The sequence below is a fragment of the Homarus americanus genome, unplaced genomic scaffold (genome assembly GCF_018991925.1).
Source record: "Homarus americanus isolate GMGI-L3 unplaced genomic scaffold, GMGI_Hamer_2.0 scaffold39675, whole genome shotgun sequence".
NCBI classification, from domain to species: Eukaryota; Metazoa; Arthropoda; class Malacostraca; order Decapoda; family Nephropidae; genus Homarus; species Homarus americanus.
The window spans coordinates 19,434,178-19,452,024 of record NW_024736071.1 but is presented as its reverse complement, the minus strand read 5'-3'; the positions used below and the strand labels follow the sequence as shown (position 1 = coordinate 19,452,024).

Sequence of the window (17,847 nt, the reverse complement as noted above, 5' to 3'; positions counted from 1 at the left end):
TCAGAATATACAATGGGTAAATAGACACTGCACACACATGAAAATTAAGAGGATATTGTTTGTCCATCTTAGTAACTAACTATAAGATAATCTTTTGAGTAAAAGCCTTCATGGACAAACATAGATTCTCTAAGAAGTGAGTCAAGCATTTCATTTACACGGAAGAACCATACTGAAATCTGTTCAAAGGGAAAGAATACTTACACACTCTTGTGATGAAAAGCATTGGTTGGGATCAGCTTCAATATTCATTGTTGCCTGGTTGAAGGTGATTAAATATTCTGACAGATCAACAGCTTTGGGTGACAGTCCACATGATTCCCCTACTTTCATTTTCACAAATATTTCAAACTGCTTGGCAAGTCGTACATAGCAATGTCTACAAACCTGTAAAATAGGTATGTCACATTAATCACACACAATTTATCAGAACCTGTTTTTCAATACTCATTTTCCTCAGATATGTTCTGTTTTTAAAAATACGTGTCACCTGCAGTTGCCGAACAACTACTGTACACTGTTCAGGATGATCACAGCAGGATTTGTAACCATTTGAACTCCAATGAAGAAAATTTGAGCCAGGTGGCCTTAAACCCTTTACAAAAACCCTAAACTGTATTAACCTGAGTACAAATTGTCAAAACATGTTCAAATGTAACACACTGGAATGTTGAGCCACTATAGACACAGTGACCTTATGCTTTATTTAATGCATATCATTTTAAAATGCAGTTCTGGCCTAAATTTGTCACAAAATGGCTTATAAATTGTTCTCAATAATTTCTACTCTGCTATTTCCCTCATGATATCACCAAATTCCTTAATAATTCTCATCATTTCTATAAGCTACCTTTAGCCATTTAGTGTCATTTTCAGTCATAGCTAAAAATTCTGAACACCTTGGTGCCAAGCAGTATGCAGATTTCTAAAAAGTTACAGACTTTCCAATAATATGGGACCTACAAGATAGATTATAGTTTTCCATAAAATATAGCCTTTAAATTATATTTGTATGTAACTATTATAGATACACAAATATATGCAAAGATATATGAATAAAAATTGTAAAATCATAATTGTGAGGGTTTATTATGATGTATGAGGTTTTAAGTATGTCTGCCATCATTGTTGTTTTACAGCTATGTTCCACACTTACATGGGTTAGCCACGGTGTCCTAATGGCAGCTCTCCAAGTTGTACATTCAATTACAGACTCTCTTGTCAGGTTTGTAACTAACATTATTTCTTAAAATCTCTTCCCGTGTCATTTTTGGCTCACCTCTGGCTCGCCTCTCAACCACATTTAGGCTCCAGCAACTCTGAACCTGATTGGTCTCATCCATTCTCTCCACATGCACTAACCATATCAGCCTGCCTCTATACTGTACTCTCAATACTCAGCTGCCCTCTTAGCTCTGAACAGGGCCTCCAGTTTTTCATCATTCTCATTTCCGCTCACTCATGTCTACTCATGTCGTCCTCTTTACCTGTCCATGTTTCACTGCCAAACTCTTTAATTGACGATGTTTTACTGCCATACATCACACTTCTCACAACAGCCACATACATTCGTCCTTTACTCAGAGGGAAGGTCCTCTTGCCACCAATAAAGGCAGTAGCTCCCTAAACTTCCACCAGCCACTTCTGACACTTGCAAATGAGCAGGCTTCAGCACCTCCACCAGGAGTTATCATGTCACCCAGGTAAAAGAAATTCATCAACACAGTCCAGGGACATATCTCCAATGTGGAGTTTCTCTAGTCTTGCTGCAGGCATATTGTTACCAGCACATACAGAACACTATAAGTCGGCAACATCACAGAGTCTGGCACCTACTCCACTGCTTCTCTTGTGTACCCACCTTTCACACATGTTGCACATTACTGAGTTGCTGACAACACCTTTCTTACAGACAACACATGAAAATTTTCTACTTTCCACCAAAGGTCCATCACCCACACTATTAATAAATCCATATGTACTTTAGTTTTTGCCACATTCAGTCTCAGGTCCTTTGCCTCTTCAATATATATATACAGTCAACCCTCGCTTTACGCGGCCCCACTTTACGCGGTACCCTGCCGAAACCGGAATGCTCACTTTCGGCGGTGTGTGTACCCTTTTACGCGGAGAGCGGCGCGAGCAGGGTGCGCACAAGGTCGCCCAGTCATCAAAACATTACCGAGTTCTTCACCCGCCACCCACCACAGCCGGCCCAAGTCAGTGATAGTGATAATGATAGTGAGGATATGGACTTATATGGACTTTGAGGGGTTTGACAAAGAGGCCCTGCAAGCCTCTGTGGTGGATAGTGATACAGGTGAGGGCCAATAATCTGCCCTCTGCCTCGGAACCAACCCCCCATCCCCGTGTGCCCAGCGATCTTTTCCACTAATGTAAGTGTTAAAAAACCTAATATTATTGATATTTCTCTTAATTATTAATTGTGTGTGCATACCATCATAAAATTAAGAAGTTATTTTTACTACAACGTAGATATTGTGTCTGAAAAAGTGGAGTTTGAGGGGTCGGCCCGGTCTCTATTTCAATTAATCCCATATATATATATATATATATATATATATATATATATATATATATATATATATATATATATATATATATATATATATATATATATATATATATATATATATATATATATATATATATATATATATATATATATATATATATATATATATATATATATATATATATATATATATATATATATATATATATATATATATATATATATATATATATATATATATATATATATATATATATATATATATATATATATATATATATATATATATATATATATATATATATATATATATATATATATATGGCAGTGGAGGGGACGTTGAAGAAAGATGTTTAATGAGCGTAGCTTTGCCTCTCAATAGGGACTTCAGTTTTTTGTTGAACTGGGTGTTGACAGTGTTGAGAGGATTATTTATAAGTTTAGAATATGTTGTGGTATCACATAAGAGGTCATTCATTTTAGAGATATAGTCATCTTTGTTTAAGATCACTACTGTGTTGGCTTTATCTGCTTTAGTGACATGTAGATCCTTATTTTTCTTAAGGGCTTGGATTGCTTTGGCTCAAACCTTAAATACCCTAGATCTTTCATAGACAAATGCTTAAACATTACTAAGAAAACTTTTTATAGAACTGACCCCAAGCCCACCCATGACCATAAGAATATCTTAATATTACCATTTCACAAAAATTTCTCACACATTCCTGCACAGCTAAAAACCTGGAACGTCAATGTGGCATTTAAAAACTCATGCACTGTTAAACAAATGTTAATCAAGAACTCCCCCAACAACACAATTGGTTGCATTTATAAAGTTCCTTGCAAGGAATGTAATATGTTTTACTTAGGCCAGACAGGTAAAGATCTTGCAACTAGAATTAAACAACACAAATACAGTGTTAGGACAGGCCAGGAATCCAATGCTCTGTTTGTTCATTTGAGGGATAACAAGCATTGCATTGACTGGGATAATGCCTCCTCAATATTACCATGTAAGTCAATTGACAGTAGGAACATCATAGAATCTAGTCTTATTAAACATACCGAAGCATTCAACATGAATTTGAGTAACAGCATGTACAAGCTGGACAATTTTGTAATTAAGAAGATTTGTGATCAGGTGAGAAGGCCGGGTCACTTGACCATCTGACCTGACCACCAACCGTTGTGTGCTATTTAAAGATTAGTAGGGTCATTACCTAATACCTGACCATTGTGGACCTGGTCTCACCCTCCTCTGTATATATACACCTTGATTTGTATTACTCTCTCTAGTCTGTACTCACCCCTGAAGATGTGAATTACACGAAAGCGCTTGGGAACTTCGTGTTTTCTTCTTTCCTTGTGGTTATCAGCATATATATATATATATATATATATATATATATATATATATATATATATATATATATATATATATATATATATATATATATATATATATATATATATATATATACATATATATATATATACATATATAGAAGTATCAAATAACGGGGTAAGGAAAATTTGACTGATGCAGGTAACAATGAGGGCTCAATGAATGTACCGCAGCTCATATTTATGTTTGTAGTAGTTTGGGACAACACATAAACCTAGTTTTGGGTTAACTCAGTGAAACTGAAGCCTCAATGGTTATTGAGGCAATTATCAGTCTAGGAGTTCAAAACATTTCTTCAAACGTAGTTCTTGGGATATAAGCTGCTCAGCAGCTATCTCCAGTGATCTGTCTGGGTAGTGTAATTTGCTGCTGGAACATGGACATGGGCATGTCAGGCACTGGCATGGGTGTTATATATAGGGCTATTGTTTCCCTGTTTCCCTATTTAACACTTTACATCCTGCCTTCCCCTTTTATCCCCCCACTACAGTATATTGAGGGTAAGTTGATTTCATTCTGAACCACGACAAATGCATATATCCATAAAAACAAGCTATTCTCCAGAAACCAAAAACTATGATTACTGTACTGACCTTGCCTTCATCATGGTCCTCCTGTGAAAGTTGAAGAGCGGCAACACTGAGAGAAAGACAGACCCATCGCACTGGGACCATCAATATTGGTGGCTTGATATGATCTTCAATACTATGCCAAAAGTTCCTCTGGACATTATAATTACAGCCACATACCACACAACGACCATCTACGTACACAGAGGATGGATCAATATCTTTGTTAACTAAATTTGAACCACCAGCAAACTGTACTTCTGGAGCTTGATTATGCATGGAAGAGGAAAGTGATGCTCCTTCAGGCTGGAGGGTAGACATTGAATTAAAAATGAACTGCAAGGGTGAGGAATATGCTCCTTGATTAGGACTAGAGTGACAGCTCTGTGTAGACCATCCTGGAGTTACCAGTTGTTTGGGATGACTGGAGGGGTCACTGGAAGAGGTTTGCTGACAAATGTTTCCTTCAATTTTCACTGCTGATACGGTTTTCCCACCAAATGCTTCTTGAGGCAGCACAAACTTCAAGTCCTTCAACACTACAACAGCATTTGGCTTTTTAGATTCATTATCATCATTCCTTGGAGTCCTAGAATTAATCTTTTGGGTTGAGAGTGACTGTTTGTTAGAGTTATTTACTTCAAAGGAATCACCTCCACTATCACTCCACACATTAGTGTCCTCCCTCAAATAAGACTGACCTTTATCCTGAGAAGTAACACAGTTTTGACTGGTAACCTGCAAAAACTCTTGCTTCGAGATAGGACTATGATTGTGATCATCTACAGTATCAAAGAAATCTTGATTGGTGTCTTTGTACTCCTCATCTGCCTCAACATACTTTTGTGTAAATTTAATTTTCCTCCCACTTTTGGTTGAATAAACAGCATTCTGGCAATGTGCGTTCTGTGTTATATTAGAGGAAATCTTTTTCTTTCTCCTTGTCAAAATCTCATTATCAATATCCTCTTCTGTACCAAAGAAATTTTGGTCAGTGTTGTTGTAATCCTCCTTTCTCTCAATATATTTCTGATTTAATTTAATTTTCCTCCCACTTTTGGTAGAAAAATCTACAGTTTGGTCATTTTTCTCCTCTCTCATATTACATGAAATTACTTCCCTTGATCTTATCTTTCTCTTGTAATTATTATCCTCTCCTGCATTTTTAGTACTAAGAGCTTTACTAATTCTTTGTTTGCCATACTTAAGTCTTTTCTCCTTTCTTATCACTTCAACTTCATCACTGCATTTTCTCTTTATGCCTTTAATTTCACTAATTACAAGGTTTTCTTTTTCATATTCCCCAGTTTCTTTGTTGTGTGTCTCACAGTTCTCCACCAGTGCTTTTCCTCTCTCCTCAGGATGATTTCCCAAAACAGACTTCAAATCTTCCTTTGGCACCATGCGCACTTTTACCTTGGAGAAATTTACTTGCGATGCATTGATATTTTTTTGCCGTGCAATCTTTTGTACAACTTGAGACCTAGAATATAAAGGAGTCAAAATTTAATGTTAATAATAGTAAAATTGTTACATTTGAGTTCTGAAGTTCATTTCAGTTGTTCCCTCAAATACTATCATACAGTGCAGATTAGCCCATTAAAACTAAAGTCTTTAATTATAGTATTTATAATCCTCCTGCATGATCCAATCTCTTACTTCCTCTTACAAACTTTGTTAAAAACAGCCTTGTTCTTTACAGTTTCCTTTACCATTTTACTCAATCACAAACAGCTTCTTTTTCCCACCTAAATGTCTTTCTGCACTTCCTTACCCTACACATTTTTGTTGCCATCTCTATACAGTACCTTCTTAAAAACAAATTTAAACAAATTTAAGTTGAACATGAAGGCAAAAAGCAATTGATCTCAATGGCAAAAAAACCCAAAACACATGTACAGTTGATGACACTACATGTTATACTGCTCCATGAGTCACCTAAGTTTGAATAACTGTAGTCCAGGAAGCCATTGTTCAGACTCAGGCTGATTTATTATTTATTAAAAAAAAATTTAAAATAAGGGTATCAGTGTTTAAGTGAGAAAAAGTAGTGTCCTCAGGAATTTTTTTTTAGTGTATCTTTGGGATTGCTATTGCATGATTTTTTTTTTTCCGTTCCAACTCACATTTTTCATCTTAAACATGGCTTTCTATAGCTTTTTTTGTGTTTTTTTAATGCTAATTTGCACATCATGACACTATTTTTAATTAAGAATGTAACTCTTGTGTTTAGCATTGAATACCTGTACTTTTGAATTCTTACAAATTAGCTGAAATTTATATTAGCTTATTCGACACTACACTCAACTCATTTTCATTTACTGAGTTAGTTGAGCATCTCCAACTGCTCTTCCTCTCTACACCAGTCTTCCCACAATCCTTCTTAGTAAACAAAGGTCTCATATTTCAAAATTCATTCATAATTCTTCATAAAGCCTTACAAAATATCAACAAGGATCATACTATAAAATCACTGATTAGTCAAACTTTACTATATATACATCTGCATTTATATTTATCAAACCATATTAACAGAGAACAACAAAGTCACTTGCAAAGTCACCTCTAGAAATTTTAATTCTACAGAAAAATACTTACCGGAATCCTACAGACACCATGCCATAACAGGATAGACAAACTTGGCGTGCATCACGAGCCTCTTTACTGGTATGGGCAAGTGAAGTCTCCAGCAGCTGCAATAAATTTAAATCCACATAAATTTACAAATGAAATGAAAAATATATAAATAAAGTAAAAATCTCTCTCTCTCTCTCTCTCTCTCTCTCTCTCTCTCTCTCTCTCTCAAAGAGCCTGCCTTCTCCAGGGAGCTGTAGGGACACTACACATTCAAATCAATCACTCCATAAACAACTAGTCACTCAATTAATCAAAAAATTTATTAAAAATATTTAGTCTACCCTCAAGTCCACTCCGTGCTTTGTTATTAATAAAGCACGGAGTGGACTTGAGGGTAGACTCAACATTTTTAATATTTTTTTTCTGATTATTTGTGAGAGGATTTTCCCATTATTATTTATTTGTATGTGTGTCTACACACACACATACAGTACAGTTAACCCTCACTTTACGCGATTAATGTAACCCGGAGGGTACCGCGGAAAGCGAGAAACGCGTAAAGTGAATAACATAACATATGGGATTAATTGAAATGGAGTCCAGGCCGATCCCCAAACTCCACTTTTTGACGACACATAACTATGTTGTAGTAAAAATAACATCTTAATTTTATGATGGTACATGCACACAATTAATAGTTAAGAGAAATAGAGAAATACAGTCGCCAAGTTAATGTCCATTCAAATAATGGACATGACTCCCTCCCCCTCTTCTCACACTACACTGCTGGCTCTTCCCTCTGAGAAATTTTGGGGGGAAAACCAGGTATAGTAATAAATAATACCTCAAACTAAAGTTAGGATAATATAATTGACATTGCTGGATTCCTTATAAGACCAGGAATATTTTGAATATAAATGTCATATATTTTTCACAAAAGATAACATATTTACTCAGATTAAACATTACATCTAAAATTTGTATGTCTAATGCAAAATCTATGATGTTTATATTCAAAATGATCATCAAATTGTAAGAATTCCAGTAATGTAAATTATATTCTGGCCGGGTAATTTGTATGAATTTTATGAGCTAAAACAAATATCTTCAGTTAATAAAAAAAAAAATATTCTTCACGACACTATCTGTCAATCAAAGTACCCCACCTTGCCTCCCCCCCTCTTCCAACCGTGGGGTCAGTCCCAATCCTCCCCCCCACCCCCCACCAATCCTCCCTTCAAGAGAAAGAGTGGGTGAAAAAAATAAATTGTAACATTTTGTATTAAATAATACCTCAGATTAAAGTTAGGATAATATAATTGACATTGCTGGATTCCTTGTAAGACCAGGAATATTTTGAATATAAACGTCATATATTTTGCACAAAAGATAACATACTTACTCAGTGAACATTATATCTAAAAATTTTATGTCTAATGCAAAATATATGATGTTTATATTCAAAATGATCATCAAATTGTAAGAATTCCAGCAATGTAAATTATATTCTGGCTGGGTAATTTGTATGAATTTTATGAGCTAAAATAAAAATCTTCAGTTAATAAAAAAAAAAATATTCTTCACACGGTAACAGATGGTCGGTCGCCGGTCCCTCCCTCCCTCCCCCCCACCAACGTCCCTACTAGATAAATGTGTGGGAATACCAGACTGTTTACCTTTTTAGTAATAAATAATAAATCAGACTAAAGTTAGGATAATATAATTGACATTGCTGGATTCCTTGTAAGACCAGGAATATTTTGAATATAAATATCATATATTTTGCACAAAAGATAACATATTTACTCAAGAGTAAACATTATACTGTATCTAAAATTTGTATGTCTAATGCAAAATCTATGATGTTTATATTCAAAATGATCATCAAATTTTAAGAATTCCAGCAATGTAAATTATATTCTGGCCGGATAATTTGTATGAATTTTATGAGCTAAATAAAAAAATTATACTTCACCCGTGTAAAGGGGTACACCCACCGCGGAATGTGAGCATCCTGGGTTCTGGCAGGACACCGCGTAAACGTGGAAACGCGGAATGTGGGATCGCGTAAAGTGAGGGTTGACTGTACTGTATATACAATACTGTACATATATACAATCAGAAAGAAATTTATTAAAAAAATTGAGTGTACCCTCAACTCCACTCCGTGCTTTGTTATTAATAAAGCACGAAGTGCACTTGAGGGTAGACTCAGCAATTTTAATAAATTGTTTTCCGACTATTTGTGAGAGGATTTTCCCATTATTAGTTATTTGCGCGCACGCGCGCACGCACAATAAACTGCATTGCATACTAAAAGCTTTTCAAATTGCAGGGAAGACAAGATGGATTTAATTAAGTCCAGGAAATAAAACTCACTTACCTTCAATGCCATGGTGACAGTAATGCTTTCAAACCCAGACAGTGGGCTTGTGAGGGTGTGCCACCAATCCTGAGGTTTTCCAGTGAAACTTATTCCACAAATGTTACAAATGCCAATGTGTGTTAACACTTGGTTTGATGTAAGAGTTTCAGTCTTGCTATCGTCTTTTGCTTCTTGTATATTGGCTACCTGTGTTAGTGAACATGTTTCTGGTTGCCTCTTGTCATCACTAAGGTTCACAGACAAGTGATGGTGTAATCTTCTCGGCAATAATACATTTTTTTTCTTCCGTGGTGTATGAGACGCATCATTCATGTTTTCTTCCCCAGATTCTTTGTCTCCGTTGACTCCTGCCACTCTATCATCATCTGATTCTGGTGAGCTCATAATGTCCATATCAATAAAATAGTTGCCATGTTCATCCTGTGATACATTTAATCCACTGTCTTCCTCCTCAGCTTCAGTTTCAAATCCTTGGTCATCACACTGTTCACCATCTGGTGCACTCTCACATGAAACCAGATGCTCCTTGTCAATATTGTCAGGTACCACCTTTTTACTAGTCACAGGTTCACTGATGTCATCATTTTCTCGAAGCCTCGAATCCACATTGTTGGCATCATCAGACATTCTCTTGGTCATGCAATCACTTGTTAAGATCTTATAGCATTCAGCCAATGCAGGAGGAAGTAGCTTTGCCTGAAATAGAAAATAAAATTTGAAAATTACCTGTATAGAAAATTGTGACAGCATTAAATACATACAATGAAGGTCTATCAGAAAATGACAACTGTTTCACTACTTTAAATCGTTAAAAACAACAAGCTTTCAAAATACTCCTTCCAGTTTCTACAATTGCACTTGATAATGTATCTTTAGGGAATCACAAAGGAGATTATCAATTTGAAAATGTCTAATTATATACATTCTTGATTTCAAGAATTTTTAAGAAATTTGTAAACATAATACTGTATACAGGTAGATATACTGTATATTGTTATGATAGTCCCTGGATAAATCCCTCATCCCCAGAATTGTCCAGGGCAACAGAAAAATGCTCTTGGAAGTTACAGAAATTGTGCATTATACCATCTCTCGAACCTGGAAAAATATCCACCATTCCTGAAATTTTCCGGGTACCGGAAAAATTTTCTCAAATTTTCTGGAAAATATGCCTAATTTTCATCTCTCAAACCCGAAAAAATCACCCACTCATGGATTTTTTCGGAATTTTCCAGAAAATGTGCCCCTCGGAAATTCATTCCCGACGCTGGAATTTTCTGGAAAATTCAGGCTTTGGAAACGATTTTCTGAGAAAATTCCAATTCCAGCCATCAGAGAGTTCTGGTTAAGAGGGATTCCAGCTAACGGAGATATTACTATTATTTTTACTTATTCCTCACATTTACTGGTAGTACACTGTGTTATTTTATGTACAGTATTACCCCGCCTAACGCGGTTTCACTTAACGCGTTTTATCATATACGCGGTGCCTCGCCAGAGCTGAACTTTCACTTAACGCGGAATTTTTCATCATATACGCGGGAAGCGGCGCGGGCACGATGCGCACAAGGTCGCCCAGTCATCAAAACATTACCGAGTTCTTCACCCGCCACCCACCACAGCCGGCCCAAGTCAGTGATAGTGATAATTATAGTGAGGATATGGACTTATATGGCCTTTGAGGGGTTTGACAAAGAGGCCCTGCAAGCCTCTGTGGTGGATAGTGATACAATTGATACAAGTGATACAGGTGAGGGCCAATAATCTGCCCTCTGCCTCGGAACCAACCCCCCATCCCCGTGTGCCCAGCCATCTTTTCTACTAATGCAAGTGTTAAAAAACCTAATATTATTGATATTTCTCTTAATTATTAATTGTGTGTGCATACCATCATAAAGTTAAGATAAAATTTTTACTACAACATAGTTGTGTGTCGTCAAAAAGTGGAGTTTGGGGGTCGGGCCAGTCTCTATTGGAATTAATCCCATATGTTCTGTTGTTCACTTAACGCGGTTTTCACTTAACGCGGTACCCTGTGGGTTCAATTGACCGCGTTAAGCGGGGTACTACTGTACTGTACAAAGAACAGCTTCTTTTACATGCAGACCATCCTCTGGCCGATGTGGCACAGTTCAACTATTTAGCTTGGCAGTCACCGGGTAACAGGCAGAACCTCCCACTGGCTCGCACATGTTATAACATTCCAAGATTGTCATCATATCTTTTCATAGCAGTGATAATGCAGGAAAACCATTCGGGTAGTGACCATCATAAAACTGATCTTTAGCCCTCACATGGTGGTAAATGAGGTTAATTTTTTAACATTGTAAAACTGATCGAGCATATATAGATCCATTGTATAGCAGTCATTGCCAGTATTACCAAATGTTGCAGTGAGACTCTAAACTCTAAGATGTTATTCAAATGTGTAGTGAAACAACACCTTCCCTGCAGTGTTTTATTATTTGGACACAAAACCATCAAGCTTATCTTAAATGTACACAGTCTAACCTTTTTCTTCTCTATTTTTAATTTCTTTGTTCTTATTTTTTCACCCCCTAGGCCCCATAGTGGGTCGTTCGACTTAGGCCCGGGTGGGCTAATTCCCGTAAAAATGAAAAAAAATTAAGATCCACATTTTCACTGATTGGTAAAGAAGCCAAGAAGATTGGAGACTAAGTAAAAAATAAAATGCGACTTATTACATATTCATTGATCTTAACAAATTAATAAATAAATAAATTTAACAATCTTACAATTTCTGCAGCGTGTTCCTCGGTTGTAGCTCGGTGAATTGGATTCTGAGAGGTAGCAGTTGCAGTACCCCCATGAGATGATGATGACCCCTCAGTTGCTGTACCTTTCATGAGCTTGTTCTTGTAGGTGCGACGTATAATAAAGAAACATGGATTACACACAAAGCGCCTCCCTTTCATTTTTGTTTCAATGTGCCGAGCAAGACCCAATTGCTGAAACGATAAAAATTTATTAAATAAAATACTAATAAAAATAATTGTCATCCACTACCTAAATATCTTAAAGCGAGCCTAAAAACAATTATCAGGGAAATAACAAACACTCCAACACGCACACATTAAACAAAATTCAGACACACAATAAGATCCTGCCCAATGTGAGGATTACAGTACGTTCTTGAAACATGACACATTCCATAAATTTGCATTTGGGCAATCTTCAAAACATATGGGGAATATAGGGAATGGGATATTTGGCATTCAGATGACCCATGAAAAATAAATAAACACTGAAACAAGCATACATACGAGTACCCGTATATATAGTGATATCCCCGTTAGCCGAAACAACTGGTACAGAGCACTTCTGGGATGAGAGATTTCCGGCTAACCAACGGCTTTCTCAAACCCGGAAAAATTCCTTATCCCCAGAATCTTTTCCAGTTACTGGGAAATGTTTCCGAGTGCCTAAACTAGACATATTGTGAGGTCAGTTTCCCTCTTCCTCACTCAAGTGTGGCTAATTGAGATAGGGACATGAATTTGATACAATAATGATCCTTAATAAATTCTCTAAGAGATGTTTCTAATAAGATATCCTTTCACGAAATAATTTGATATGATATTATGATAGGAATTCCATTCTTTTATTAAAAAAACGTAAGAAATATTGATACCGGAGTCAATAAAATCAGTTCTAATTTTGTTCACACCATTTTTTTTTTTCAAAATAATCCTGAATACTTTATCTAAAAATTTGGTTTAATAAATATCTCTTAAAAAATGAAACCTCTATATGATACGAAGTGTGGTTTTATTTTTCCAAGGGTAAGCGATACAGCTCGTAGGAGCTGTAGTTATTTACGCAAGCACCACTGTACACATACAATACTTTTCATACTATAAACATAATAAGTTATACCAGCAGATCCTGTCATCTTTAGCCTAGAGTAGGCAGACACTTCACTCAGCTGACTGTAATACATAACTGTAACCACGTCTTAGCACTTGTGATGGAGATTGGGTGGAAGATTTTTGGGTCATGCTACTAACCAGACCTATTGTAATATCAGATCACCCATTGTTGGGTGGGGGATTAGCGGGTCTTATGACCTGAAGATGTTTTGAATGACATTACTTTTTTTACCTATGAGGTACTGTTTTTTACTGTATATACATAGTACTGTACTGTAATATATATGAAGGATACAGGTAATAAGCACAGATTATTACAGTAATGTATCTTTACTAATTAATGAAAAGCGAGGCAGTACAGTACTGTAGTTGGTGACAAACAATAGGTGAGGCCACACTTTGTGGTCACTTTACCCTCCAAAGGACTCTTCTCTCCCTTCCTCACAGCATTGGTTATAAACTTCTACTTGTGTTAGAGAGATGATTTGATATCATAATGATCCTGAATAAATTCTCTATGAGATGTTTCCAATGTGATATCCTTAAATGACAAGCCAAATAATAAGAAAAAAATTATTATTTTACTGTATATGAAGGGTACTCATATTAATATGCTCAAATTATTAGTTTCTTATCCCCAAGTCTCTATGTACAGAACTAAACAAAGTTTTTTTGAAATACAGCACTCGAACATTCGATTCCATAATATCCTGACCACTGGGGCTAGTTATATAGACTTTTCCCTGTGAAAAAGCCATAATTTTGAGCAGCATACTGTACTCATTTTGTACTCAAATGTACTATGCTAAAAGGACTACAATTTTTATCTCTTGTGCTAACTATGAGATGTTTATACTCAAATTAATTGCTATCTTGCAAGGATTCCAGCAATGCAAGTTATATTTTGAAGTCAAGTCTGACATTTTGTAAGAGAAAACATTAAGCCTTATACAAAATTCATTCCACTAATCATTATCACTTACTGCCAAATGCCTCCCCTGCTGGCTGGGAGGAGGGGGGAAGGGAGGTGGGGTGTTGAAAGTCAGGGGGGATTATAAAAGGCAGGGAGTTTATGTTTTTCACTTATAATATGTCACTGACTTGACTTAAACGAATATAACTTGCATTCTTGCAAGATAGCTATTAATTTGAGGATAAACATTCCATAGTTTGTACTAAATATAAAAATGTTAGTAATTAACTTAGTACATTTGAGTACAGGTTGTGATAATTTATGCAGGTGCTCAGCAGTTGTGGTTGCAGTTGTGAAGGTTCATGACATCACTAGTGTATAACGCATCTCCACATGCCCTGGTTTATTCACTGATCAGTTGTCTAAGTGCAAAAGTAGCCAAATTGAGCTATCATGTATCAATTAATTTTAAAATAGAAATTATAAGGTAAAATATTATAAGACAATAGTTTAGTAGTGCTGTTAATGTGTGTGCTGTGTAAGTGTCTTAGCATGTCATCTCACCACCTGACCCTGTCATCTAAACACCTGACCCCATCACCTCACCCTTTGCCTCGTTAGCTCAGCTCGGAATTACATTGATTTATTACTGTATTATTTTACCTTTTTAGTATTGTATGTACATGTAAAGAAATATTTAAATTTGAACAGTACAGTAATTATAAATAGACCCAGAGCAGAAAAATCCAGCGTTACCCAAGCGGTTGGTCTTCCCACCCACGCACCAACCATGTGAGGATGCGGCTAAACAAAATGCAGTCTTGTCCTCAGGCCCTGAGCAGAAAGGTTTGGAGTGATTTTCACATAATTTTCTTAGATTTTCCGGTAATTGCACATTATTTCATAATTGATATTTGCTCCCAGGCCCAGAAATAAAAATTTGGACAGATTTTCCAGATTTTTTTTAAATTTTCAGAAAATGCTCCTGATTTTCAACCTTGGAATCTGTTCTCAAACCCAGAATTCAGGGAATTTTTCAGAAAAATTCTGAGAAAATTTCAATTCCGGCTACCGGTATTGGAGAATTCTGGGTTTGAGGGATTCCGGCTAACAGAGATATTACTACTGTCCTGTACTGCAGGTCCTCGTTATACAATGTACCGATATATACAGTAAAACCTTGATAAATCGGGTTTCAATATATCAAAATTCCCTTTTTTCAGACTCTCCAAGGTGCTCCAGACTGCCCCTCTATTTATCATAAATATTTTTAAAAGTCCGGAAAATTGTGCATCAGTCCGGACGGTTTGTGTTCATTATGAGTGGGTGTCACGCGACACGTGCCTCAGTCTGAGTCTGTCATTCATACGTATCACCAGTGCACTGCACCTCGCTACCTACTGTACACTCATTTACATGAACTTTTAGTGGTTTACTACAAACATTTTTGTGTTGCGATGGCTTCCCTTACCCATCAACATCTTGTATCTCAACAGTAATACAGGTATTCAGTTTGTACAGTTAACATTAAGTATAGTTTGCTAAGTGAAAAGAACCACATACAGTACCTCTATTGTATAAGTTGTAAATAGAAAATGATTACTATCCAGTTTAAAATTTAAGTGCCAGACAATTAACATCTACTTCCACTATTGAGTCTACCATCTACAGCATCTAATACGGTAAATATAAACACCTTTGTCAGTTTAATATATTTTGTTCTGTTTAACCCACAAATGATTGATTGTGGTAATGACATCCTTGGCAACATAACAGCTTAGGTCATATATTGCCAAATTAAAATAAAGGCTTAAAAGACTAAAATAAAAAAATGCAACATAAAAACATGAGCAATAAATAACAGAGAACTTTTGTAAAAAAAAAAAAAAAATTTCAACATTAATAAGATAAAAATCAAAGCTACCCACTCCCCCTACCAGCAACAAAGAGAGATGGTAAGACCTGTCTCCCCCCCCAGCACTGGGAGAGGAGCTTACTACAAAGATCTCACAGACTGGGGCACTACACCAGGTGTTGAACAGTCAATGGGACCAGGCAATTACTACAATTTACTTGAGGGCAAGTAAAATACCCGATAGCTCTGCCATAAATATAGTTGCCTTAGTGGAGAGACTACCATCCCGACAGAATTCTGGAAGGACCACCCCCCCCCCTCCCTGCATCCAACTGAGAGCCGTCGATGTAAACAGGGATAATTCCTCTGTGAGAGGAGTCATGCTCAAAAAAAGAAAATGAACCACACATGGAAGGGGGTAAGCCCTTCCTTTTGTTAAAATACAGGTTGACAATCCTTTATCCGAAATCATTGGGGCCAGAGGCATTTCGGTTTTCGGACTTTTTCGGTTTTCAGAATGGTTGGATTTTTTTTTTTTTTTTTTTTTTTTTTTTATGTGTATTAGCCCACCCGGGCATAGATCACTGACCCACATTGGGGCCTGGGGGTCTAAAATATAATAAAAATTATAATAATAATAATAATAATTCATAGGTCTAGGTCGTGTTTCTCACTTTTGATTTTTTTTTTCATTCTTGTATTTCTTTACTGTATTATTATTTTATTATTACAGTATTATTGTTATTATTATTATTAATTTTATTATTATATTTTATAATTATTATTATTATTATTATTATTATTATTATTATTATTATTATTGTAATCATTATTATTTTATTTTGGTGTATTTTTAAAATTTTTATTTACTATGAATAATTATTTTTATTATAATTATTATTACTATTACATTTTGCCCCCCAGGCCCCGATGTGGGTCAGTGATCTGTGCCTGGGTGGGCTAATAATCCCTGTTAAAAAAAAAAAAAAAAAAAAAAAAAAACTTTCGGTTTTTAGAGCTTTTCGGTTTTCGGAATTTCGGATAAAGGGTTGTGAACCTGTACTGACAAAGTTGAACTTCAGTGAGAATCCACATTGCAGCACTAGGGAACTGCATGGGGCATATTTGAACAGGAGTAAGATAAAGAATACTCAAAACCTCCTTTACCCTGAAGCCAAAAGGTCATGGGAAGCTTGGATGCTGAGTGTAGTGTGGGGACGTAATCTCGTCAACTATACAAGTGTTGATTGTGGAAGGTGGTGAAGGCGAAACCAACACTGGACCTGGAGATACTGACATCGAAAATCAAAGGGTGGCTCATCTGCATTAACTAGTAGGCTTGGGATTGGTGAAGACCTGAAAGCACTGGTCACCAGGTGCACCCCAGCATGATGAATAGAGTTCAGTATATTGAGTCTAGTCTCAGTGGCTGAGGAGTACACCTCACACACATAATCCAGTTTGGGTCTAACTAGCATGTGGTAAAGGTGTAGCAGAGTTCCTCGGTCAGCACCCCATGATGTGTGCCCCAAGACTCTCAATAACTTGAGAGTACACTGGCAAGGCTCTTTGAGGTAACGAACATGTGGCTGCCACGTAAGCGGGTTGTCGAAGATAATGACAAAAGAATTGGTGCAGAGCTCTTCCGAGAATGAGAGATTTTTGGGTAACATAATGACTCTCCCAAACCCTGAAAAAAATACAAATCCACATTTT

General features: G+C 36.2%; 1 protein-coding gene across 2 annotated transcripts in view; it reads right to left on the bottom strand.

The window, feature by feature from the left end:
* Positions 1-17,847, bottom strand: part of LOC121871883 — a 35,742-nt gene that overhangs the window by 10,221 nt on the left and 7,674 nt on the right. For both annotated transcript variants that reach the window (XM_042374469.1, XM_042374470.1), the window contains exons 4-8: positions 12,230-12,442; positions 9,471-10,169; positions 7,109-7,203; positions 4,535-5,993; positions 205-387 (exon numbers count right to left, since the gene is read on the bottom strand). In XM_042374469.1, the coding sequence (XP_042230403.1) occupies positions 205-387; positions 4,535-5,993; positions 7,109-7,203; positions 9,471-10,169; positions 12,230-12,442 (2,649 nt within the window). The remainder of the gene's footprint in view (positions 1-204; positions 388-4,534; positions 5,994-7,108; positions 7,204-9,470; positions 10,170-12,229; positions 12,443-17,847) is intronic.